Source organism: Schistocerca gregaria, chromosome 10, assembly GCF_023897955.1.
Source record: "Schistocerca gregaria isolate iqSchGreg1 chromosome 10, iqSchGreg1.2, whole genome shotgun sequence".
NCBI lineage: Eukaryota > Metazoa > Arthropoda > Insecta > Orthoptera > Acrididae > Schistocerca > Schistocerca gregaria.
Genome location: NC_064929.1, coordinates 213978634 through 214005139, shown reverse-complemented (window position 1 = coordinate 214005139; position 26506 = coordinate 213978634). Strand labels below are relative to the sequence as shown.

General features: G+C 40.6%; 1 protein-coding gene across 2 annotated transcripts in view; it reads right to left on the bottom strand.

Moving 5' to 3' along the window:
• Positions 1–26506, bottom strand: part of LOC126293689 (guanine deaminase) — a 131677-nt gene that overhangs the window by 25246 nt on the left and 79925 nt on the right. For both annotated transcript variants that reach the window (XM_049986980.1, XM_049986981.1), the window contains exons 3-5: positions 18586–18822; positions 6791–7009; positions 490–597 (exon numbers count right to left, since the gene is read on the bottom strand). In XM_049986980.1, the coding sequence (XP_049842937.1) occupies positions 490–597; positions 6791–7009; positions 18586–18822 (564 nt within the window). The remainder of the gene's footprint in view (positions 1–489; positions 598–6790; positions 7010–18585; positions 18823–26506) is intronic.

The window sequence follows — 26506 nt, the reverse complement described above, 5'->3', positions numbered from 1 at the left end:
GCCTGTTAATACGTATCGATGAAATGAATACCACACTCTACACTAATTTGCGATCGTCTCTCAAATGGTCACATAAAATTCCACTTTAAAAATCAATTTGTTTGTAACAGGAAAAAAACGATGCTTTCTGTCAACAATGGGCACCACATTAAAGATTTGAGGAGCAGTATTTGTTTAGGGTGACTCCAGTTACACTGTACAAAAATGAAATTGCAAATATCTGACGAAACAACAGAGAAAATACACAAGGACTTAGGAGAGACACACTGTTTGTTTATATATGTCTGTGTGTGTGTGTGTGTTTGGGATAAAACGGTTTTTTTTTTTTTTTTTTTTACAAAAATCCAAAGATAGACTAACCACAAGTAGTCTGATAAAGCGTTCGCCCTTAGGATTCTGATCGAATTTTTGCAAAAACATTATATGTGCATAATGACAAATCTAGTAATAAATGTGTGTCTTACAACAAAAGCATTGACAAATACTTACCTGTACATGAAGATTATTCTCCTGAGCCAACTTCCCAAGCTTCGTCATGAGTTCCATATCACAGCTAATGGCAAATCGTGGTGTAACGACTGGCTTTACCAAATCACACTGAAAACAATGAATAATTTTGTTGTTTAGTTTTCAAACAAGAACCCAAAAATGATAAAAACAAGAAATGATAGGACCTTGTGTACATATGTACCCAGAGTTGTTCTTTGATTGCAAGAAAATTATATACAAAGTGGATTTTGTGGTCTTAACAAACACTCTGAAGGAAGTGTGAGTGCGTAGCATAATGCCATAAGAAAAATGAAATGACATTTCACTGAATATGGTTCCAGTAATCAGAAGAGATATGACTGAGGTAATTACCAGTATTACATATATAAAAAGAAATGTGGGGTTATTGTTTTTAATCTCTCCATATGAAGCAAGTGGGGCATAAAAGAGGTTTCTTGATGTATATTGTACAACCACCACAATGCACAAAATGATAAAAAGTGTGAAAGCTGAAGATATGTCTAAACTCCCTGAACCCAAACCCAGAATCTCACGTTCACAGCTTTGCTTCCTCCAGTTCCTCTCTGCCACTAATCTTTCTATGATAAATGAACCTGCAAAAAGAAAATTAATGTACTTCGCTCATCACATGAATTAATCTCACCTATACACAGATGGAAGTTATTTTCTGAGGACAGTCATAATTAGCGCACCACATGTTTGTAAACCAGCCTTGCTGTCCCAACTGCAACCAACCCAGCAACATGTGCAGAAAGAAGTATAAAAATTAAATTAACAGTAAGGGAGAGCAAAAAATTATGATAAGATAGAAAATTAGGCAAGAATAAAACTGAACGATAAAATAGAGGAGAATGCGACGGCAAAATGTGTCGGCACTGGTAAGAGGGAAGACAGAACAGACTGCACGACAGCTCCAATCGGTAATCAGTTCGCTCAATATACTTTCCTCGCTCAATATACTTTCCTATTTATATTTTATGCTGCTGAGTCTTTAAATGTTTTAGTTCAGCCATAATTGTGATCCATCAGTGGAATGAAATTCATCAAACTGAAATCATTTGTGCCAACAGATTATCTATGAAACACAATGACATGAACATGTTCAGACATGTAAAAATTTGTAGCAGACTGAAATTCCACCTCTTAACTCCTTTTTGCTGGTTTGTGGATTAGGGGGACCTTACAATTTGATACTGTCTCTCATCAACCCAAAAGCACTCGGTATATCGTTTTACCGTAACTTGCAATAAATTGTGGTTATGACAAATACAGCACTCCAAAATCATTCACTCAAAAATCTGTGAAATAAATACTGACCAGTAAAGCCCAGCTCTTTAAAGAATCTAATTCCCATGTATGAAACAGCTTCTAATTACTTTACAAATGAGTTAATGCGTTAAATAATTGATATGAAGTGTGTAAGTTGCTGGGTACTCTCCTGGATGATAACATTATGTGTAATTTGCAATTAATTTAAAGCAAAATCAAATTTTTCAAGTATCTCACGTTTATGACGTCATATCTCCTGAACCATATGTCAATATAGTGATGTAATATTGCAGGTACATTCAGTGCTGTATGTGGACAATATCTGCAAAAATATTGTGAGTGCAGTTTGTAGTAAAGATGTTTTGCAAAGGTTTGAAATTGTGTGCAAGTTTGTTGGGAGCTGCTAAGTGCTCTCATTCTCAAACATTGGGCAGATGTGGATAAACGCCAGGTATTTGCACGCAGTTAGTTACATTGCCTTGAGACAAACACACAGTTTCTGACTGTAATACCTTCCTCATTATGTTGAACTTTTAACATAAGATTATACTTCTTATAGAGTAGATTATAAAAACATTTTAAATTTGGTTAATAACTACATGAAATATTGAAAATTAAATTTATGTTGCCTGCATAAATTGTTAAGATAGGAACAAATTTTGTTAATAACTATGTGAAATACTGAAAATTAAATTTCTGTAACCTATGGAAATCATTAAGATAGGTATTTGCAAACGGGTCTGGGTACCGTGGCCTGGGTTCGACGATAGTCATTTAATAATATAAATGTATGTCTGATTTGCTCCTTTAATATTTCATTACTGTTTAACATTTGCAAATTGTTCTGCCACTGCAATATCAAAGATGACATTTAGTCTGAATGATGGCATGCAGAATGCAGAAACAGAGACAGACCCACACACTGACAGTATTTATTCACCCTGTATTTTGAGGAAGGGGAGGGGGGGGGGGGGGGTTAGCATCACAAGATGTGCACATAGGTTGCAAAGTTACAGTCTGGTTGTGAGCTGGCAAAGCTAACAAACCTGATGTCACGTAGTCCATGCACAATAGATTTTGTTGTGTGTTTAATGTCTACTGTTGCTATAATTTCACAGGTTAAAGTAGCCAGTAGCCATTTGGTATTGATATATTGGATATTTCTGATCAGTTGTTTTTTCCTATGAGGTTGCATGAATTCAGTAATGTATGAAATCCCACAGACAGAAGAGCAATTAGTGGATAAGGTTCTCATCTCACTGTAGACCTGCTAAACTGCTTAGGTTCACCTACTTTTGCCACACGAGTATGTGTGCCAACTTTGGGTATAATGAAGTCCGTAAGTTAACATATTTTTCACTCACTGATGCCTTATGCAATAACATTCTTTTGTATGTTCTCACTTACACAAAAGGCACTTATTATAGAGAAGAAAGTGATTGGAATTGTGTGTGGGGTTCAAACATATACATCTTGCAGACATCTCTTTAAGCACCTGGAAATATTAGTGAAGTGTTAAAGTACTTTAATGCACTTTCAGAATTTGTTATGAACAATTCATCTCAGTTTGAGAGCGACAGACATATTCGTAAGTACAGTAGTAGAAGAAAAAAATGATCTGAATTTTTTTCTATTTTTTTTCTACTTGACGTTAATAACTCACATACTAAATATTATTACAATAAATTATTATAACACGTGCCGACTTGATGCTAAACATGAGACAAACTTTTACTATGTGGGAATGGAGGGATTCTGAAACTTAATGATTGTTTGGTAAATAAAACACTAAATTGCCCAAATCGTGTTTATTACATCCAAAAACATCAGTCTCTAAATTTTCGTTCCAAAGTTTGTTTTCTGCAGTCAGGATAAATCATTCGGTATTCTTGCATGCAACATGACAAAAATTGTTTTTGTTCCTCCTCAACTGAGAGTAAACCATGAAAGTCTTGCATCAACTTGACCACTGTTTCAGCTGTATCATTCACTGCTCTCAGTGGTGAAACCCTTCTGGTTTCTTGAAAGGAAGCATTGTTTGACCACATGGCAGGACATTCATGGAGAAAACTGTCATCATGGAACAATGACTTGCTTCTGACTGAAATGAAGTGGGATATGTTTTTCTCTGTAATTAAGAGAGAAAACCAGTTAACAAAATTGTGATCTAAACAGAAAACTAAAGAAACAATGTATCTATTCATTTATTTAACTCACCATATAGTGTACCATAATGGTTAGCATGACCTGATAAATTATCTTTGGTTAAATTTTCAACCATTTTTACTTTTGTTTCTAGATCCTCATCATTGTCAAACAGTGACAAAACAGAAACTTCATCAGTCAAATACCATAAATGGTGGCTTATCTTCAGTAGAGCTGCTTTTGAGATGTCTTTATCTATTTTTTCATATGCCTTCTTTGACTTCAAAAAACACAAATCTTGGATGCCTTTACTGCCAAAATACACTGGAGCTATGGCCGGACATAGGATGTCACAATGAACAGGCAAATGTGCTGCCTTCTCCGTGTTCGAAATTTTTAACTGAGCACAAAGTAATGAAATTTTTGGGGAATATCTAGCTATCGCCATCCATCGAGTTGGTGTATGGTACCTGGAGGCTGTATCTCAAATTTTCTGTCTGTATCTCCACCTGAAATTATAACAGAAAGCTCTATCAACTCTCGGTAATCATCTCTGATTAATTCTTTTGTTAGTTCAGTGCAGTAAAACTCAAGCAGATTGTCAATTTCTGAAACAGTCAGGTGCATGGCGACCTTTTCTTTGTAGCACTGTATGTTATCTGAATCTACACTTTTCCAGTTATCTCTGAACTTTTTGAAGAGTGGAATATCAGGACTTCTTCACTTTGTTTTCGAGATTCCAGTCCACAATCGTGTTCCAAACAGCTTTCGCCTGTTCACATCCTGAAGAGTTTTCCAACCTTGGCAAAGCAATAAGTTGCTCTTTATTTCTATATGAAATAACTATCGGAAGACGTTCCTCTTTTGACTCCCAATCACGTGTAGCAGGCAACAGTTTGCCATCCCAATGAACAGTCACATCATCTGGAACCTCGTTTTGAAAACTAACTTTTATAGCTTCCGCAGGCTCTTTCCGTTTCTCTGTATGAATTCCTTGAATTGAGGACTTACTTATAGGAAATTCATCAGTATTATATCCAAGTGCCTCAATGGTAGCTTCAAGAATATACACTGAATCTCTCACACTCAACTGATACCTGTCTAGCACTGCTACTAATTTTGGAGTAATGAAATTATTCTGCAAAGTTGTTTTACTGGTTGCAGATTTTATGACTCTGAACACTATGGGACTTAACATCTATGGTCATCAGTCCCCTAGAACTTAGAACTACTTAAACCTAACTAACCTAAGGACAACACACAACACCCAGCCATCATGAGGCAGAGAAAATCCCTGACCCCGCCAGGAATCGAACCCAGGAACGCTACAACATGACCACGAGATGCGGGAGCAGATTTTATGTTCTCAATCACAGTTGGGGAATTTTCTTGCAAACACATCTCATTTTTGTTACAATCTGAAGATGAATCATTTTGTAATCCTTCATAAGATGCTGTCAAAGGAGCTGACATGGAAAAATATTTAGCACATCAGTATTCTTCCTCAGTAGTTCTGATGCACGACCTTTCATCTTCATCAGACATTTTCTTGTCCTCCCCAGGTAAGTGACCAGGCCGACCTAGCTCTCTCTGTCGCTGTAAAAAGATTTTATCTTAATTTATTTTCATTAACTGAAGTGCATCGGCATGTGCAATGTTGAACAAATCCTCCAACTTGTTGACAAACTCTTTCGGCACTGCTCAAAAGCCTTCTGGGTTTTTTGTGCATTTTTTTTTTTGCAACTCCCTCCAAACTTGATATATGTTGACTAATTTCTTTGCACAATTAGGTGCAGATTTGGTAGATATACACGCCTTTTCCCAAAAGATTATACATTCCCGAATGGTGAGATTTGCGCTTTCACTGACAGTTAAATTCACTTCCCGGATATAATAAAATAAAACTGCTAGAACTTGTCCATTAGATGGCAGTTTTGAACCTTTTATCTGATGTTTCACCGCAACTATTAAAAATATATGCATTTTAGAACTACTATGTAATTCCACTGACATTTTCATTTTCACTTACTGACAACAATTTAGACTAATAATGTTAGAGACACACCAACACGAGGGTGCACACCTTCGCCTTTCTTACCAAATACAGCCAACCTGACATGTTTCAGTACAAGTCAGCACAGGTTGCCAACATCCTAAAGTTCTGAAATTTTACATACAGTTGTTTTGGCATCGTTCAAATAAATTAAGAGGGTATGCGTTCAAATAAACCGATCTCGAATTTTTGGGATAGACACACACACACACACACACACACACACACACACACACACACACACACACACACACAATATATTATGAACATGATCTATGCAAAAAGTAAGAAGGAACATGGATGTTTCAAAGACTGTAGAAAAAATTGTGTGTGCTGTTGAAATACATGACTGGAAGCCATCACTCCAGTCTGAACAGTTGCTACAAGTTGACATTGATGCCATGAGGTGTAACCATCTTTTGCCAATAAAAAAATTAAATTTTCTCATGTTATCGTGTCATTCACCACCTCTAGGATTTTCATCTTAGTGCTTCAAAGAACCTGTCTTTATTCCAAAACTTTTGTGCACTTCAAACTAATGATTCCCTCACACTGAAAGTGGGTATCTGAAGTGACATTTTGCTTTCAAATGTGGTGGTGTGCTTTTTTTCCCTTTGCACAAAGCTACCTTCTTACTATTTCTTTGACCTCGATTTTCTAATCTGTCACGACAGCAATATTATGCAAATATTTCACAGTTTGCTGTGCATTGCAGAATCCCAGTGCTAATACGGTTCCACCTCATGACTTCAGGCCAAGACAACACTGCAGAGGAGTCAAGATGACTGTAAATATAAAGTGATACGATCTTACCCCCAGATTGGCGACGTCCTGTACAAACTGCTGGGTGCTCGTGACGGACTGTTCTGTAGTCTCAGTGTAGTCGTCGGGAGCGTTGATGTTCATGCAGACCTTGCCGACGAGTGCGCGCTGCCCCTGCGCTGCCGCCTCCTGGGCCAGCAGCAGTGCCGTCTCGGGATGGATCGTCGTGAAGTAGCACGCTGTCGTCGTCCCGCACTGCAGAGTTCTTTCCTATAAAACAAACAGTGTAATGTGTATTCTGCAACTATTTGCTACGTTTTGTCCTCTTTCTAAACTTAGTCATTCCCTTTTTCTTCTTCCCGACTCTATCCAGGGTCTCCACAGGGTCACCACATCATGTCGGATTTGGCATTATTAGTGGTAGTAAGCAGTTGCACATTCTTCAAGATTCACCATTTTACACCAAGACAGAAATATGTGTACACCCGTGTGTCTCGTGTTATTGCATATATAAGTGGGAGAACATTTTTTGTAGATGTTGGTGAAATGTGTAACTCTGGTAGGATACGGGTAGCAGTCTGGTATTCGTGTAATCAAATGTGTGAAATCCCTGAGTCTTTAAAGAAGTGAACTCTCACTACAGCTTCAAACTTCTGATTACTTTACAAATTCGTTAATGTGTTAAATATTTGACATTATGCAGGTAAGCGAGAGGGGACAGGGTACAATCAACTGCAGATTGTGGAGCACGTTGGAATAAACAATGTCCGTCACCTCGGCTCTGAGGTCACACTCCTGTCATTCCAGCGACTGGCTGAGAAGGTTGAGAAGATCAGGCCTGAGCACAGACGACAACATGGTAGATATCAAAATAGACGACAGGGGGATAGAGAAACAATTACAATCGCTCAAAAGAGGAAAGGCCGCTGGACCTGATGGGATACCAGTTCGATTTTACACAGAGTGCGCAAAGGAACTTGCCCCCCCTTCCTGCAGCGGTGTACCGTAGGTCTCTAGAAGAGGGTAGTGTTCCAGAGGATTGGAAAAGGGCACACGTCATTCCCTTTTTTTGAAGGGACGTCACGCAGCTGTGCAGAGCTATAGACCTATATCTCTAACGTCGATCAGTTGTAGAATTTTGGAACACATATTATGTTCAAGTATAATGACTTTTCTGGAGACTAGAAATCTACTCTGTAGGAATCAGCATGGGTTTCAAAGAAGACGGTCGTGTGAAACCCGCCACGCGCTATTCGTCCACGAGACTCAGAGGGCCATAGACATGGGTTCCCAGGTAGATGCCGTGTTTCTTGACTTCCGCAAGGCATTCGATACAGTTCCCCACAGTCGTTTAATGAACAAAGTAAGAGCATACGGACTATCAGATCAATTGTGTGATTGGATTGAGGAGTTCCTAGATAACAGAACGCAGCATGTCATTCTCAATGGAGAGAAGTCTTCCGAAGTAAGAGTGATTTCAGGTGTGCCGCAGGGGAGTGTCGTAGGACCGTTGCTATTCACAATATATGTAAATGACCTTGTGGATGACATCGGAAGTCACTGAGGCTTCTTGCAGATGATGCTGTGGTATATCGAGAGGTTGTAACAATGGAAAATTGTACTGAAATGCAGGAGGATCTGCAGCGAATTGACGCATGGTGCAGGGAATGGCAATTGAATCTCAATGTAGACAAGTGTAATATGCTGCGAATACGTAGAAAGATAGGTCCCTTATCATTTAGCTACAAAACAGCAGGTCAGCAACTGGAAGCAGTTAATTCCATAAATTATCTGGGAGTACACATTAGGAGTGATTTAAAATGGAACGATCATAAAGTTGATCGTCAGTAAAGCAGTTGCCAGACTGAGATTCATTGGAAGAATGCAATCCGAAAATAAAGGAAGTAGTTTACAGTACGCTTGTTCGCCCACTGCTTGAATACCGCTCAGCAGTGTGGGATCCATACCAGAGAGGGTTGATAGAAAAGACCCAATGGAGAGAATTGTGCACTTCGTTACAGGATCATTTAGTAATCGCGAAAGCGTTACAGAGATGATACATAAACTCCAGTGGAAGACTTTCCAGGAGAGACGCTCAGTAGCTCGGTACGGGCTTTTGTTGAAGTTTCGATAACATACCTTCACCGAAGAGTCAAGCAGTATATTGCGCCCTCCTACGTATATCTCACGAAGAGACCGTGAGGATAAAATCAGAGAGATTAGAGCCCACACAGAAGCATACCAACAATCCTTCTTTCCACGAACAATACGAGATTGGAATAGAAGGGAGAACCGATAGAAGTACTCAAGGTACCCTCCGCCACACACCGTCAGGTGGCTTGCGGAGTATGGATGTAGATGTAGATGTAGATGTAGATGTAGAGCAACGAGTTTCCAAGAGGCTCACTATTTGCAGCGTTGTCCCCAGAACTTACCACGGCCCTCTGGCCCTGACTGAAGTGTAACTATAGTACCGGAGACTTCGAAAGTTCTGTGACAACCGAGGCTGCCACTTCCTGGACTTGCCCCATAAGGTTGAGAACAGTAGGGTTCCCCTAAATGGGTCCAGTGTGTACTACACGTCAGAGGCTACTACTCAGGTAGCCCACTGTGAGTGGGATGCACACAAGGCTTTTTTAGATTAGGCGACTCCAGATAATGACACCTGTAGGAAACCCAGAAGTATCAATGTGAGAGTATTAAAATCCTAATGGTAAACTACTAAAACATTCACAAAAAACTGCCAGATTTGAAGTGCTCATGAAAACCAGTGAAGCTCACATAATACTAGGTATAGAAAGCTCGTTGAAACCTGAAATTGATAGCACTGAAATTTCTGTGAAAAATTTAAGTGTATATCGAAAGGATAGGTTTGCTCGTATATCATGTCGTTTTCGGAAACCGAGAATCTGCTCTGTAGGAATCCACATGGATTCTGGAAACAGCGATCGTGTGAGACCCAACTCGCTTTATTTGTTCATGAGACCCAGAAAATACTAGATACAGGCTCCCAGGTACATGATATTTTCCTTGACTTCCGGAAGGCGTTCGATACAGTTCCGCATTGTCGCCTGATAAAAAAGTAAGAGTCTATGGAATATCAGACCAGCTGTGTGGCTGGATTGAAGAGTTTTTAGCAAACAGAACACAGCATGTTGTTATCAATGGAGAGACGTCTACAGACATTAAAGTGATCTCTGCCGTGCCACAGGGGAGTGATGGGACCATTGCTTTTCACAATATATATAAATGACCTAGTAGATAGTGTTGTAAGTTCCATGCGGCTTTCCTCGGATGATGCTGTAGTATACAGAGAAGTTGCAGCATTAGAAAATGGTAGCAAAATGCAGGAAGATTTGCAGCGGATAGGCACTTGGTGCAGGGAGTGGCAACTGACCCTTAACACAGACAAATGTAATGTATTGCGAATACATAGAAAGAAGGATCCTTTATTGTATGATTATATGATAGCGGAACGAACACTGGTAGCAGTTACTTCTGTAAAATATCTGGGCGTATGCGTGCGGAACGATTTGAAGTGGAATGATCATATAAAATTAATTGTTGGTAAGGCGGGTACCAGGCTGAGATTCATTGGGAGAGTCCTTAGAAAATGTAGTCCGCCAACCAAGGAGGTGGCTTACAAAACACTCATTCGACCTATACTTGAGTATTGCTTATCAGTGTGGGATCCATACTAGATCGGGTTGACAGAGGAGATAGAGAAGATCCAAAGAAGAGCGGCGCATTTCATCACAGGGTTATTTGGTAACCGTGATAGTGTTACGGAGATGTTTAGCAAACTCAAGTGGCGGACTCTGCAAGAGAGGCGCTCTACATCGTGGTGTAGCTTGCTCGTCAGGTTTCAAGAGGGTGCGTTTCTCGATGAGGTATCGAATATATTGCTTCCCCTACTTATTCCTCCCGAGGAGATCACGAACATAAAATTAGAGAGATTCGAGTGCGCACGGAGGCTTTCAGACAGTCGTTCTTCCTGCGAACCATACGCGACTGGAACAGAAAAGGGAGGTAATGACAGTGGCACGTAAAGTGCCCTCCGCTACACACCGTTGGGTGGCTTGTGGAGTATAAATGTAGATGTAGATGTAGATAGGTAGACAGGAAGTGGAAGTGGTGTATTTGTCACAGTAGACAAGAAACTCCAATCCACTGAGATTCAACGAGTCACTGTTGGAATCGGCTAACTGTGACAAATACCTGGGCGTAACATTTTGTAGGGATATGAAATGAGACAATTACATAGGCTGTCATGGGTAAAGCAGGGTCTAGATTTCAGTTTATTGGTAGAGTACTTGGAAAGTGCAGTCAGCCTACAAAGGAGATTGCTTACAAATCAGCCATCCAACCAGTTCTAGAATAATGCTCAAGTATGCAGCACCTGTACAAAACAGGACTATTGGGGGATATTGAATGTATACACAGGTTTGTTTGATCTGTGGGAAAGTGTCACAAAGTTACTGAAGGAAATGAGCTGGAAGACTCTTGAAGACAGATATAAGCTATCTCGACAAAGTCTGTTAAATTTTCAAGAACTGGCTTTAAATGATGACTCAAGGAATACACTACAAACCCCTACACATCCCTCACATACGAATCTTGAGAAAAGATTAGAATAATTTCTGCATCCACAGAGGCATTCAAACAATCATAGTTGCTACACTTCGTGCATCAATGGAATGGGAAGAATCCTAATAATTGGTACAGTAGGACAAACCCTTTGCCATGCACTGCATGGTGGATTGCAGAGTGTGGATGTAGCTGTAGATGTGGATGTAGATGTGCAAGGTGCACTTGTTTTGGTGAATAAGTGCAAATTTCTCTTTTCTGGTAAAGGTTTTGACTGGAAGCTTATAGTTACAGTCTTTTCATCATGCATGTCTGCAACTCAATGTCTCACCTTTACAGTGAGCAGCACTCAATCGTTCTCATAATATCGATTAATATGAGTGTCTGCGACATTAAGACATAAATTTGCTGCCAGTAAAGCTATCATTTGAGCTTTGACTGCTATGATTCAGTTGCAACCTTTAATTAATATCCATGTGCCATCAGCAAACATTACAGTTATTGAAGAGCACTTTATAAGTCCTTGAAAGATCATTTGTCCACATCAGAAACAAGAGTAGGCATAGCACTGACCCCTTTGGTCTGAGGCGAAACATCCAGTACTTAGTACAGGAAGTAATAGTCTAGCGCTTCAGAACTATAGGTTCTGTATTCCAGTAAAAGAAAAGGAATTGGCAGTGAGAGATCGGAAACAGGGTGGAGGTGCGACTATCTCTTAGCCTGGGGTGTGGATGACCAGCTCCCCTCTCTCCAGCCTACCCAGGTGAGTGGGAGGAAGGAAGGAAGAGAATCAGGAGCTGGGTTTCAGGTTATGCGAGATACGCTCGGAGGTAGCTCACACGGCAGCTTCACATATACGCACAGTGTGCTTTGCCGATTTATTACGTCTTCTTCACTCTCTTCTAGATTTCTGTTCCTGCCTCGACCTGCAGTCCGTGGTATGGAGAGCACTGCTGCGAAGACCCTTTCCCCTGAAGTAAGCACAAAAAGAGAGATCACAAGTCGGGAGGAGGTATTTGTCGTAATGACCGTGGAGGCCACAACGTGATGCCGAGGCCCGAACTGTACGGCCACATCACGGCTGTGGCTGTCCCACACAGGTCAGATACCATCAGATCTCGGTGCATCACAACAAACCACGGACAGCTTCATCTGATAATGCTGTGAGAGAAAACATTCTGAAAGCAACATTTGAAGCTTTTAAATGTATATCTAATACGGATATAGGTCTGCAAATATGAAAATCTGGGTCAAAATGATACTTTTTATACAATTTGTAAAATACCAATGTCAATAAAAATGTAAATGTTCATTTGTACAAAATCATTAATTGCCAGAAGTACAAAGGTAACAATTTTTTCTTATCATCAAATTTATAAAGAATTATATAGTGCTTAGATTAAAAAATAGATATATAAAAACATTTGCATTTTCCAGTGCAGCATCATGTCAAAATTTCAAAGCATTTAGCTAAAAACTTTCAGAGATCTGTGATTAGGAACATTCACAGTGTCTATACAAGTACAAACACAGAAGTTTGTCTCTTCAAAATCTCAGATGTCCAAAAGTTCTTCGCAGGCTGCTTTGAAATTTTGACACAATATTCCATTTGAATACTTGTGTTTTTATATGCGTACTGGCATGTCATCTGGTACATATGTAATATATACATAATAAAACTGGGAATGTTATAAAGATATGTCAGTTTGTGTACAAAACTTGTTAATCTCCAAACGTTCTTAACCAATTGCTGTGAAATTCTGACACAACATTGAATTATAATATGGGTGCGTCTTTAGGCACCCAACTCTTTAATATAAAATATTTTTAATACATATAATACACTGAAGAGTCAAAGAAACTGGTACACATGCCTGATATTGTGTAGGTCCTGCGTGAGCACATAGAAGTGCTGCAACGTGATGTAGCGTGGACTCGACTAATGTCTGAAGTAGTGCTGCAGGGAACTGACACCACGAATTGTGCAGGGCTGTCCATAAATCTGCAACAGTACGAGGGGTTGGAGATCTCTTCTGAACAGCACGTTGCAAGGCATCCCAGATATGCTCAATAATGTTCGCAGTTGTCAGTGAAAGTGTTTAAACTCAGAAGAGTGTTCTTGCAGCCCCTCTGTAGCAATTCTGGATGAGCGGGCTGTCACATTCTCCTGCTGGAATTGCCCAAGTCCGTCATTATTCACAATGGACACAAATGGATGCAGGTGATCAGACAGGATGTTTACATAAGTGTCACCTGTCAGTCGTGGCTAGACACAACCGGGGGCCCAATATCTCTCCAACTGCACACAACCCACACCATTACAGAGCCTCCACCAGCTAAAACAGTTCCCTGCCAACATGCAGGATTCACGGTTTCACGAGGTTGTCTCCATACCCATACATGTCCATCCGCTCGATACAATTTGAAACAAAACTTGTCCGTCCAGGCAACATATTTACAGACACCACCAGTCCAATGTCGGTGGTGAAAAGTACACACAAGGCATAATGCTTTGTGTCGTACAGTCGTCGTGGGTATGTACATGGGCCTTCAGCTCCGAAACCCCATATCCGCGATGTTTCATTGAATGGTCTGCACACTGACTCTTGCTGATAGCCCAGCACTGTAATCTGCAGCAATTTGGAGAAAGGTTGCACTTCTGTCATGTTAAACAATTCTCTTCAGTCATCATTGGTCCTGTTGTTTTACCGGATTCCTGATATTTGTAGTACACTCGTGAAATGATCGTACACGAAAATCCCCACTTGATCGCTACCTCGGAAATGCTATGTCCCACTGGTCACGCGCCGACTGTAACACCACGTTTAAACTCACTTAAATCTTCATAACCTCGCATTGTAGCAGCAGTAACTGATCTAACAACTGAACCAGACAATTGTTGTCTTATATGGGCATTGTTGACTGCAGCACCGTGTTCTGCCTGTTTACATAGCTCTGTATTTGAATACAAAAGCCTATACCAGTTTCTTTGGCAGTTTTGAATATACAGGGTGTAGCAAAAAGACTCATCCAATTTAAAAAAAATCCTTACTGTTGTTATTTGAGATACATATGAACAACATACTGTTGGAAAGAGCAAACTCCGAGTTTTGCACGGTTCCCACTAGATGCCAGCAGTGAGCACACCCTTCAGTTCTAGTAAAAATGGTGTTGGGTTGGGACAACAGAAAGCATTTTGTGTTCTACGTTTTGAGCAGTGCGGCTCAGTAACAACTATTCAGCGTCTCTTTCGTACTGGTACGGTGTGGGCTCTTCTATAGCACATAGCATTAGACAATGACATGAATAATTCCGAGAAACGGGTTGTTTGTGTAAAGGCAAATTGCCAGGCTGTCCACGAGTGTCTGACACAGATGTTGAATGCATCAGCCATAGTTTCACGAGGAGTCTGCAGAAAGCCATTCACCATGCAGCTGAACAGCTCATCATGCACCTGATGTCCTTTTGGCATGCATTACATTAACGTTTAACATGAAACCATACAAAATTCAGCTACTGCAAGCTCCTCATGAAGGTGACAAATGACGATATGTAGAGTTGTGTAATTGTGTTCTTGGCAATATGGAGGATGACAGTTTTCTTCCACACTTAGTGTTTATTGACGAGGCAACATTCTATTCAAATGGAAAGGTGAACCATCGTAATATGAAAATATGGGGTACGGAACAATCGTGTGAAGTTGTACAACATGAGAGAGATTCTACAAAATTTAATGTGCTTTGGGCAGTTTCACAAAAAAAGGTGTATGGTCCATTTCTCTTTGCCGAGAACACTGTTACCGAAAGCACATATCTCGATATGCTCGAGAACTTTCCTTTCCCACACTTGGAGACTGATTCAGACGACTCCATTTACCAACAGGATTGGGCACTGGCATCTGGAAGTGTGGGAATCTTTACATCAAAGGACCACTAAACAATGAATCAGTCACACAGGATCAAATGATTCAGCCTTACATAGCTGGCCTCCAAGGTCACCAGATGCGACTGTATGTGATTATTTCTTGTGGGGGTTTATAGAGAACTCTGTTTATATGCCTCCATTACTAACAACAACGAATGAACTGAGACATCTCATATACAGCTGTGGAAGCTGTAACTCAAGACATGCTCGCTGCAGTGTGGGAACAATTTGACTGCCACAATGACCTATGCCATGCATCTCAAGGGGGACTTATTGAACACACATGAAAAACAGTTTCCTGTTAATCAAAAAACAAAATTCATTGTATATGTTTAGTAGTTAATATAGATGTGCCAAATTGGATGATTCTTTTTGATGCACCCTGTATAAATACACATACAAAATGTACAATAGTGACACGAACAAACAGTAAAGTTGTATTTATGGCTTATTGGTTTACAATCAGAATACTGCTCCAGAAGCCAAATTTACAACATCAATAAACAAGGCTGAAGGTGAGAGGAGGCGGGAGGAGTGGGGTGGGGGCAGGGTTGAGATGACGTGGACAGGGGGTGGGGGGAAATGAGAGAGGAGGAGGACAAGGACAGAGAGAGGGAGCATATGGAGAAGTGAACTAAAATGAATTTTTTTTAGTTTTGTTCCCAGAAATCTACTGCAGTGTGCAGTTTTTCTTATTGGTAGGTGAACCAGACAATAATCTGCTCTTTGCTTTGTCATTTAGTACTCTTTGGTGGTTGTTAGAACACAAAGTAGTGGAACATTACTAAAAGGAGTCAGATGTATATTCTAGGGGCCCAGTTCTGATCCTTATGCTAATAACTTAAACCTTGAGGGAATTTTTATTTTATGCCCGTTACAGTGGTGGTTCACCTGAGATGAATTATAACTTGAATTTTTACTAAACTTGAGTGCTCAGAATACAATCACAATTTTTTTTATTTTATTTAGAAAGGCATCCAGTACAAACTCTGCTATAAATTTCTTTTATCCAACATTCTATTCAATACTTTCTCATTAGCTATGTCATCCACCCACCTAATTTTTACCATCCTTCTGTAGCACTTCATTTCAAAAGCCTCTATTCTCTTCATACCTGAACTGCATATTGTCCACAATTCACATCCATCCAAAGCTATGCTCCAGACAAATATCTTCAGGAAATACTTCCTAAAACTTAAACTTATATCAGATGTTAGCAAATTCCTCTTCTTCAGAAATTATTCTTGTTGTTGTTGTTGTTGTTGTTCTTGTTCTTCTTCTTCTTTGCTACTGCCAATCTATATTTAATATCCTCTTTACATCAACTGTCACAAATTATTTTACTGCCCAAATAGCAAAGTACATCTACTATTTTTAGTGCCAATTCCTTCAGCATCAACTTATTTAATTTTACTACACTCCATTATCCTTAGTTTATGTTAGTTGATGTTCATCAAATAACCTATTTTCAGGACACTATTCATTCCATTCAGGCTCTTCCAAGTTCTTTTCTGGCTCTGACAGACTTACAATGTCATCAGCCAAACTCAAAGCTTTCATTTGTTCTATCTGAACTTTAATTATGTCTCCAAATTCCTCTCTGGTGTCCTTTACTGCCTGTTCAGTGCCACACAATAAGTAAATACACAAAATAAATTTTCTGATGACTTAGGCCGAAATACTAAATGTCTTCTTCCAAAGCTGTTTCACAGAGGAAGACTGCACTGTGCTTCCTTCTCTAGATTGTCGCACAGTTGACAAAATGGTAGATATCGAAGTAGACGACAGAGGGATAGAGAAACAATTAAAATCGCTCAAAAGAGGAAAGGCCACTTGACCTGATGGGATACCAGTTCGATTTTACACAGAGTACGCGAAGGAACTTGCCCCCCCTTCTTGCAGCGGTGTACCGTAGGTCTCTAGAAGAGCGAAGCGTTCCAAAGGATTGGAAAAGGGCACAGGTCATCCCCGTTTTCAAGAAGGGACGTCGAACACATGTGCAGAACTATAGACCTATATCTCTAACGTCGATCAGTTGTAGAATTTTGGAACACGTATTATGTTCGAGAATAATGTCTTTTCTGGAGACTAGAAATCTACTCTGTAGGAATCAGCATGGGTTTCGAAAAAGACGGTCGTGTGAAACCCAGCTCGCGCTATTCGTCCACAAGACTCAGAGGGCCTTAGACACGGGTTCACAGGTAGATGCCGTGTTTCTTGACTTCCGCAAGGCTTTTGACACAGTTCCCCACAGCCGTTTAATGAACAAAGTAAGAGCATACGGACTATCAGATCAATTGTGTGATTGGATTGAGGAGTTCCTAGATAACAGAATGCAGCATGTCATTCTCAATGGAGAGAAGTCTTCCGAAGTAAGAGTGATTTCAGGTGTGCCGCAGGGGAGTGTCATAGGACCGTTGCTATTCACAATATACATAAATGACCTGGTGGATGACATCGGAAGTTCACTGAGGCTTTTTGCAGATGATGCTGTGGTGTATCGAGAGGTTGCAACAATGGAAAATTGTACTGAAATGCAGGATGATCTGCAGCGAATTGACGCATGGTGCACGGAATAGCAATTGAATCTCAATGTAGACAAGTGTAATGTGATGCGAATACACAGAAAGATAGGTCCCTTATCATTTAGCTACAAAATAGCAGGTCAGCAACTGGAAGCAGTTAATTCCATAAATTATCTGGGAGTACGCATTAGGAGTGATTTAAAATGGAATGATCATATAAAGTTGATCGTCGGTAAAGCAGATGCCAGACTGAGATTCATTGGAAGAATCCTAAGGAAATGCAATCCGACAACAAAGGAAGTAGGTTACAGTACGCTTGTTCGCCCAATGCTTGAATACTGCTCAGCAGTGTGGGATCCGCACCAGGTAGGGTTGATAGAAGAGATAGAGAAGATCCAACGGAGAGCAGCGCGCTTCGTTACAGGATCATTTAGTAATTGCGAAAGCGTTACGGAGATGATAGATAAACTCCAGTGGAAGACTCTGCAGGAGAGACGCTCAGTAGCTCGGTACGGGCTTTTGTTGAAGTTTCGAGAACATACCTTCACCGAAGAGTCAAGCAGTATATTGCTCCCTCCTACGTATATCTCGCGAAGAGACCATGAGGATAAAATCAGAGAGATTAGAGCCCACACAGAAGCATACTGACAATCCTTCTTTCCACGTACAATACGAGACTGGAATAGAAGGGAGAACCGATAGAGATACTCAGGGTACCCTCCGCCACACACCGTCAGGTGGCTTGCGGAGTATGGATGTAGATGTAGATGTAGATATCTGTTGCATATATGCTTAAATGTAACAACTTACCACAATTTTTCTGTAAACAGTCTGTGCAAACTCGACATCACTGTACTTGGTCTCCATAGGGTAGGTATATGTGTCGAGCCAATCTAGTAGAGTCTTGTCATAGCCAAGGCCCATGTTCGGGTACTGCGGTGCATGGATGTGCGAGTCGATGAGGCCGGGCATCAGGAACTGGTTTGATGTTAGACGCACTGTGGTAACCCCTTCAGGCGCATCACCTCCCAAACCCACAGACACAATCTGTAAGCAAAATATTGTGATATTCCTTACAAAAGCACTGCCATTATCATCATTTACAAGGAAAAGCTAGTCAGTGAGAATGTCACAGAAGCTTTCATAGCAGTAGACAAGCAGTTCCAGGCTTTACACTGTATGTCCGCTCCTCATGACCATTTGTAAGGGACACTATTTGACTAAACATTCTACTAAATTGACATTATATTCAACAATTTGGAGTGGAAAAAACAGGCATTTGTAAGTATAATAAAATGTACTGCAGAGCATGTTGTTATTGTGAAACATGTAATTTATATATATGAATATAATAGAGGGAAACATTCCATGTGGAAAATATATATATAAAACCAAAGATGCTGTTAACTTACCAAACGAGAAGGCGATGGTATGTTGATAGACACAATGAAATACACACACACACACACACACACACACACACACACACACACACACACACACACAAATTTCAAGCTTTCGCAACCCAAGGTTGCTTCATCAGGAAAAAGGGAAGGAGAAGGAAAGATGAAAGGATGTGGGTTTTAAGGGAGAGGGAAAGGAGTCATTCTAATCCCGGGAGTGGAAAAACTTACCTTAGGGAGAAAACACACACACACACACAAACACACTCACAACACACACGACACACACACACACACACACACACACACACACACACACACACATCAGCACATATACAAACACAGGCAGACATCTTTTTAACTGCATGCAGAGGATGTAGCAATCATCAACATGCAGTAGATAGTTTACAAAATTATGTCTATATAGTACCTGTGTCTGTATATCTGTGGATGGATATGTGTGTGTGTGTGTGTGTGTGTGTGTGTGTGTGTGTGTGTGTGTGTGTGTGTGTGTGTACGCGAGTGTATACATGTCCTTTTTTCCCCCTAAGGTAAGTCTTTCCGCTCCCAGGATTGGAATGACTTGAAATTTGTATGTGTGTGTGTGTGTGTGTGTGTGTGTGTGTGTGTGTGTGTGTGTGTGTGTGTGTGTGTGTGTTTTTTTCATTGTGTCTATCGACATACAATCGCTTTCTCGTTTGGTAAGTTAACAGCATTTTTGTTTTGTATTTATTTATTTATTTAACTGCATGCAGAGGATGTAGCAATCATCAACATGCACTAGATAGTTTAGAAATTTATGTCTATATAGTGTAAGGATATGCAATACATTCAGGACAGAAGTACCATAACAATAACTTGCAACAGTCAGTGATCGCTGACAAGCTCACAAAAGTTCTTAGATCTAAATCGAGCCAACACACTGAGCAAATAAATTCAATAGCCCATCAGTCATAATTAAGTAAAATCAGTTATCATTCACGTGAACAACAGAATTTACACCACTTACTAAACTAGATACGGCATAATTTTCTGGTGCACATTTGATAATATGTTACGAATATGAATGCTACAAAAAAATTATTAAAATCATGAAACTGAAGAAACACTGGTGTCATGTTTCCCCTAATGGGAGACTTCAATGTAGAGCCCTTGCATCAGTGCACATTTCCGAAAGACTGAGTGAGGTTTATTGATTTATTATGGTACATAGCTTGGAAATTTCTGCATTCTGTATCATATTGCAGACTGTTTTTTTTTCTAATTACATAAGGTAATAAAACTCTCTTACCTTCTGGTTCCCAAGAAGCAGCGTGATCCAAAGAATTACATTCAGGAATCAATGTGTTGCATATTTCTGATACTTAATGTAAGTTCATAAATCAATAAATCTAAGAAAATAATTAAATGGGTAAGGATATTACAGTAAATGAAAAAAAATAAAACAACTAGTTTCCCTGCCAATACTAAATTACGAGTACCATTCCCACATTTTATTATTGGAAGAAAAAAAATGTCTTTGCGGTATTTATTTTCTTTGAAAGGAGATAGAAAAATGAAAGATGGATAAATAGATGGGATGGAGGTGGGATTTAACAGAAGATAGCAAAAGTAACCAAATAAAAGAAAATGCAAATGATAGTTAGACTGAATGAAGCACAGTGAAACTATCACATGCTGCGAGGGAATTGACAGGTTAATTCTCAATTATATTAGTTTGTTGCATAAGTTCGTAGCAATTTTGTTTCACACGTTGGCATTCCACTTGCTACGGGTTTATTTAAATATTGTCATTTTTTATTAGTAGTTCACTGCTGCTATTTAAGATCACATTGTTATTTTGTCATTTTGAGATAGTAAGTAGAGCTGTGGAGGCTACAAAATGGAGTGCCAAGTGGATAAATCTGAACATCTCTGACACATTGTTCCGTTTCAGATCAGTAGAGGGGTGACGGCAACGAAGGCACAGCCAGAAGCACCCACGTATGGGGTAATGCCATTGGACAGAGCACAGCAAGAAAACGGTTTTCTCCTTTTAAGTATGACAGTTCAGGAAGTCCTTCGGGGTTTCCGAAGATAATTTAAACACATTATTCGACAACGATCCACGTCAGTTATTAGAGAACTGGCAAATGTGATGTGACGAACTGTGGTCATTCCACCATCGTGTGAACTTGGCCACAAAGGGGAAGGTTCAAAAATTGGGTGTACGAGTACTGCACATTCTGAGCTAAAAGCACAAAGATCGGCAGGTGGCCACGTGTGCACCTCTGCTCACTCTCGTCAAATGGCTCGTGAACTGCATTGATCGTTCCTACCCTGTACCATTACTGGTGATGAAAAATGGTTTCTTTATTTTAATATAAGGAAAATAAAGGAATGGTCGAGTCCAAACAAAGCTGCGACTCCCTGTACAAACACCTGCAGGCACCCACCAAAAATAGTGTTACACACCTTGTGGAACAGTGACTGTATGGGGTACTAAGAGTTGCTAAGCCAAAGTGTAACCATTGCTGCTGACATTTAGTGTCAACAACTTAGACACCTTTCAAACACAATCCGAGAACAACAACCGGGGAGACTGCACGACATGATACCACTTCCCAATAACGCCCACCAGCATTGTGGGGTGGAAAGTCATTCCACTCCCACCTTATTCATCTGATCTTGCGCCCTCAGATTTTCAACTTTTCTGCTACCTATTGAACAACATTCAAGGAACTTTCTTTACGGACGAAAATGTGCTCCGCATACAGCTCAACGAGTGTGATGTCTATAGTCGCAGAACTGAAAAGTTAACCCAGAGTCAGCAGACTTTTGTAGTGAAGGAGAATATTTTATTGATGACTAAAGTCTCTGATATGTTTATTAAACTACTGAACAAATGCTATGAATTTATGGACCAACCCAATAGTTTAAGAAAACTTGTGCACCCTACTACACTTTGACATGCACACTGTATCACCAAGTTTTAAGCCCAGATATACTGTCTGAGGAATGTTAAAGAACAGCAGGTGATATGTAGAAATCAACATCCTCAAATGTCTGCAGCTCTGCGGAACCTACATTGTTTCTCACCACATAGAAGAAATGTTGGGTTGCCGACAGGCACAGACAAAAAGAAAGCCAGAGATAATTGAGCATTCAGACAAAATGCTCCTTCAAAATTAGAAAACACACACACAATCACATAAGCACAACTCATTCACGCGTGGTGGGCACCGTCTCCAGATGCCATGGCCTGTCTGAAGGAGGGGGGGGGGGGGGGGGGGGGTGTTACAGTGTTACAGCTGGGCAGAGTGGGAGAAGCCAACAGTGCTGCCCGTGGGAGAATGTCGGCCCACGGGGTGTGGGGAGGAGTTGGCAGGAGGCAGTCGAGTGGGCTGCCAGGTGCAGCATCGGCTGCAGGAGGCTGGGTGCGGCAGGCACAGGAGTGCTACACAAGTGCACTGGTGGCACAAAAGACTGTGCAGTGCTGGAGTGGGACCAGGGAAGGGGATAGGTGGTGAAGGATAGCGACTAGTAAAGACTGAATCCAGGGGAGTTACAGGAATGAAGGCTACGTTGTAAAGAGTATTTCCACCTCTGTAATTCAAAAAAGCAGGTGTGTCGGTGAGATGAATCCGGGTGATGCAGGCCACAAAGTAGACATTACAGTGAAGCACACCGTGTCAGGCAGCACGACGGGCATCTGGGGGTGTGGCCCGGTTGTCTCTCTGCCCCAGCTCGGCGGTAGCCGTTCGTGCAGAGCGGACGGCTCGTCAGTTGCCGTGCCCACGCAGAATGCCTGCACAGTGGCTTTCGCAGGTGGCCGTGCTCTGGTGGAGTAGAAGGTACTTGTGACGAGACTGGAGTAGGTGGTGGAGGGAGGACGTACGGGAAAGGTCTCACATCTAGGTCCATTACAGGGATACCGGCCACGAGGCCGAGAGTTGGTAGCAGGGGTGGAGTAGGGACGGACAGGGTTGCTGCGGAGGTAGAGTGGGTGGTGGAACACCACTGTGGGAGGGGTGGGGAGGATATATCTTATTTCTTGACAAAATGAAAGGTAGTAGAGAGTGTAGAATGTCAGACACAGTCGTTTTACTGATTATGAGAAAACAGAATGAGAGACAGTGACACCTGTGCCGACACACAGCCTACTGCTTTGAAACAGGTCCGAGTGGGCCGCAAAACCTACTGTTGGTATTACTGTGTGCCATCACTTTATGAGACACTGCAGAGCGGTTGCAGCTTAACCCGAGACAGTGTGGCGATCGCTAACTGGACACCGCCGCCCCAGCTCCCACGACAGACAAACGGCAGCAGTGGAAATTTATTTCACCACTGATATTCAAATAAACTACTTGCGTCTTGTGCGCCACAGCGCGAGTGTGCGTACGTTACTGCAGACACGAGAGACAAATCCAACCGGTCATGAGAACCAAACATGGAAGTAGCTTAAAAAATTCTTCTAGCTCACAGGAGTCAACCATTGAGAGTGGAAAGATACCTTGCTATCATAAATAACATACTAAGGACAGCTACTGAGGCTCAGAGGAATTATACCACAAGTTAAAGTAGATTTTCTGCTTTTCCTATTTTACAAGGTGTGCCTATAAAATAACAGGACTGATAACGTTACAGAATAAGTTCACACGCGCCAAAGGTGCATGACCGATAGCTGTGAAGAGAGGAGCCTTCGCAGTTGAATGTGGCATCTCTGGTGTCAGTACGCATATCAGTGTTGCCGTCGCCTTCATTCGCGTAAGAGCAGCTATTTTTTTTTTCGCAGGAAAATGGTAAGTGTAATAACAGAGCAACAAACTGTTGTGTAGTTTCACATGAAATTTGGAAAAATTACTACGGAAATCTATTTTTTACTAGAAGAAGTGTACAGTGAAAGCTATTTATTGTGTACTCTACTTTTTGAATGGTTCGAGCATTTCATGGCTGAGAATACAATGAAGATATCTCGCGCCTGGGACATCCTTTAACATCAAAAACACACAGAAATATTGAAAAAGTAGGTAATCTAATTCGAACTGACCATCAGTAGAGTATTCAGTCAATTGCTGCAACTAAGAATTTTGCATAACCAATTTAACAAGAAAAAAGAGGGTATGAAGCTGTTGCTGAAAATTCTCACAATCACACAAAAAGAAGCTTGTGAAAATGTTGAATGTAACTGAAAATTATCCCAATTTCTCGGGAAGAGTGATAATGTCACAAAGCTTTGTTTTTCACTTTTGATCTAGAAACTAAGTGCCAATCCGTACAATGGAAGGGCCCAACATCACCGGGTGCAAAAAAAGCTCAAATTAACAAATCGAGATTCAAAGCACAGACACAAGCAGACATATTTAAAGGCAAAGAGTATGGACAGAGATGTAAGTCAAGGCGGAAGTGTGGAGGCAAAGATGATGTTGAATGACAGGTGAGGTATGAGTGGCGGCAACTTGAAATTAGCAGAGATTGAGGCCTGGTGGATAACGAAAAGAGAGGATATATTGTCTCTGTTGCATTTCGAAATCTTCTCTATCATCTTACTTTCTCTTTTTGTTTGTACAAGATGGATGGATGTGTGTGTGTGTGTGTGTGTGTGTGTGTGTGTGTGTGTGTGTGTGTGTGTGTGTGTGCGCGCGCGAGTATATACCTATCCTTTTTTCCCCCTAAGGTAAGTCTTTCCACTCCCGGGATTGGAATGACTTCTTACCCTCTCCCTTAAAACCCACATCCTTTCATCTTTCCTTTTACTTCCCTCTTTCCTGACGAAGCAGCCGCCAGTTACGAAAGCTCGAAATTCTGTGTGTGTGTTTGTGTGTTTTATTCATTGTGCCTATCTACCGGCGCTTTCCCACTCGGTAAGTCTTGGAATCTTTGTTTTTAATATATTTTTCCCATGTGGAAGTTTCTTTCTATTTTATTTACATCATTTTATATATATATATATATATATATATATATATATATATGATGATGTAAATAAAATAGAAAGAAACTTCCACATGGGAAAAATATATTAAAAAGAAAGATTCCAAGACTTACCAAGCGGGAAAGTGCCGGTAGATAGGCACAATAAATAAAACACACAAACACACACACAGAATTTCGAGCTTTCGCAACCGACGGTTGCTTCTTCAAGAAAGAGGGAAGGAGAGGGAAAGACGAAAGGATGTGGGTTTTAAGGGAGAGGGTAAGGAGTCATTCCAATCCCGGGAGCGCAAAGACTTACCTTAGGGGGAAAAAAGGATAGGTATATACTCGTATGCGTGCACACACACACACACACACACACACACACACACACACACACACACACACATATACAGACACAAGCAGACATATTTACAGGCAAAGAGTTTGGGCAGAGATGTCAGTCAACATGTGGAAGTTTCTTTGTATCTTCACTGGGTTCATGGATGTTTAACTATTACTCAACATTAGTACCTTGAGGTTGTTGCCAACTCCACGAGAAAGTAAGAAAACAAGTATCTGAATTGTGAAGAACAAGTCACGGGTTATGCATCGAGGCAACACCATACCGCATTGTCTGCTAAGTGGTTTCTAGTAAAGTATGGTATCCCAGTGTCAGACCCACAACCTTATTCACATGACCTAGTTCCGTGTAACTTATCTATTCCCCCGAGGTTAAATCTGCATTCAAAGGAACAATATTTCAGTAAAGTGGCATGCATCAGCAAAGAGCTAACAGAGGAAGACTTCTAGCACTGTTTCCATAAATGAAAATTTCTGACAGAGCATAATAGAGATAGAAGAAGGTAGTATATTGAGGGTGACAAATATGTACGGTTTTGAAATAAAATGTTTTACAGCAGTAATCCTGCCTTTTTGTAGTCACACTGCAATATTTGGATGAACTACGGTATAAAAATTTAGATATGCTGAAGTGATAAAAATGAAACCTGTCAACTACAAAAAATAACTATCAAAATATAAGGCAGTATAAGAATGGCTGACAGTTTAAAGGTCATTTTTAAGTATAAGTTACTTTACACAGTTTTTAGACGTATAAAATTACGAATACAGTTAAAAGCACCTTCGGACGATACGACTCAGCTCGAAAGCTTATAAAACAATCAATTTGGTAATGGAAGGAAGTGTGGAGAGTAGTAAGCATTGTAGAGGGAGACTGAGGCACCGATACAGTAAGCATGACCAAACGGGTGTCAATTGCAGCAGTTACACAGAGGTGAAGAGGCTTGCACATGGTGGACTAAAATGGAAAGCTGCAATATGTCATTCTTGGCAGTGAAGACCAAAAGCAATGCCAACAAAATTGTGCATCTGTTTATCCCTATGGAATGGAAAACACAAATTTGAAAGAG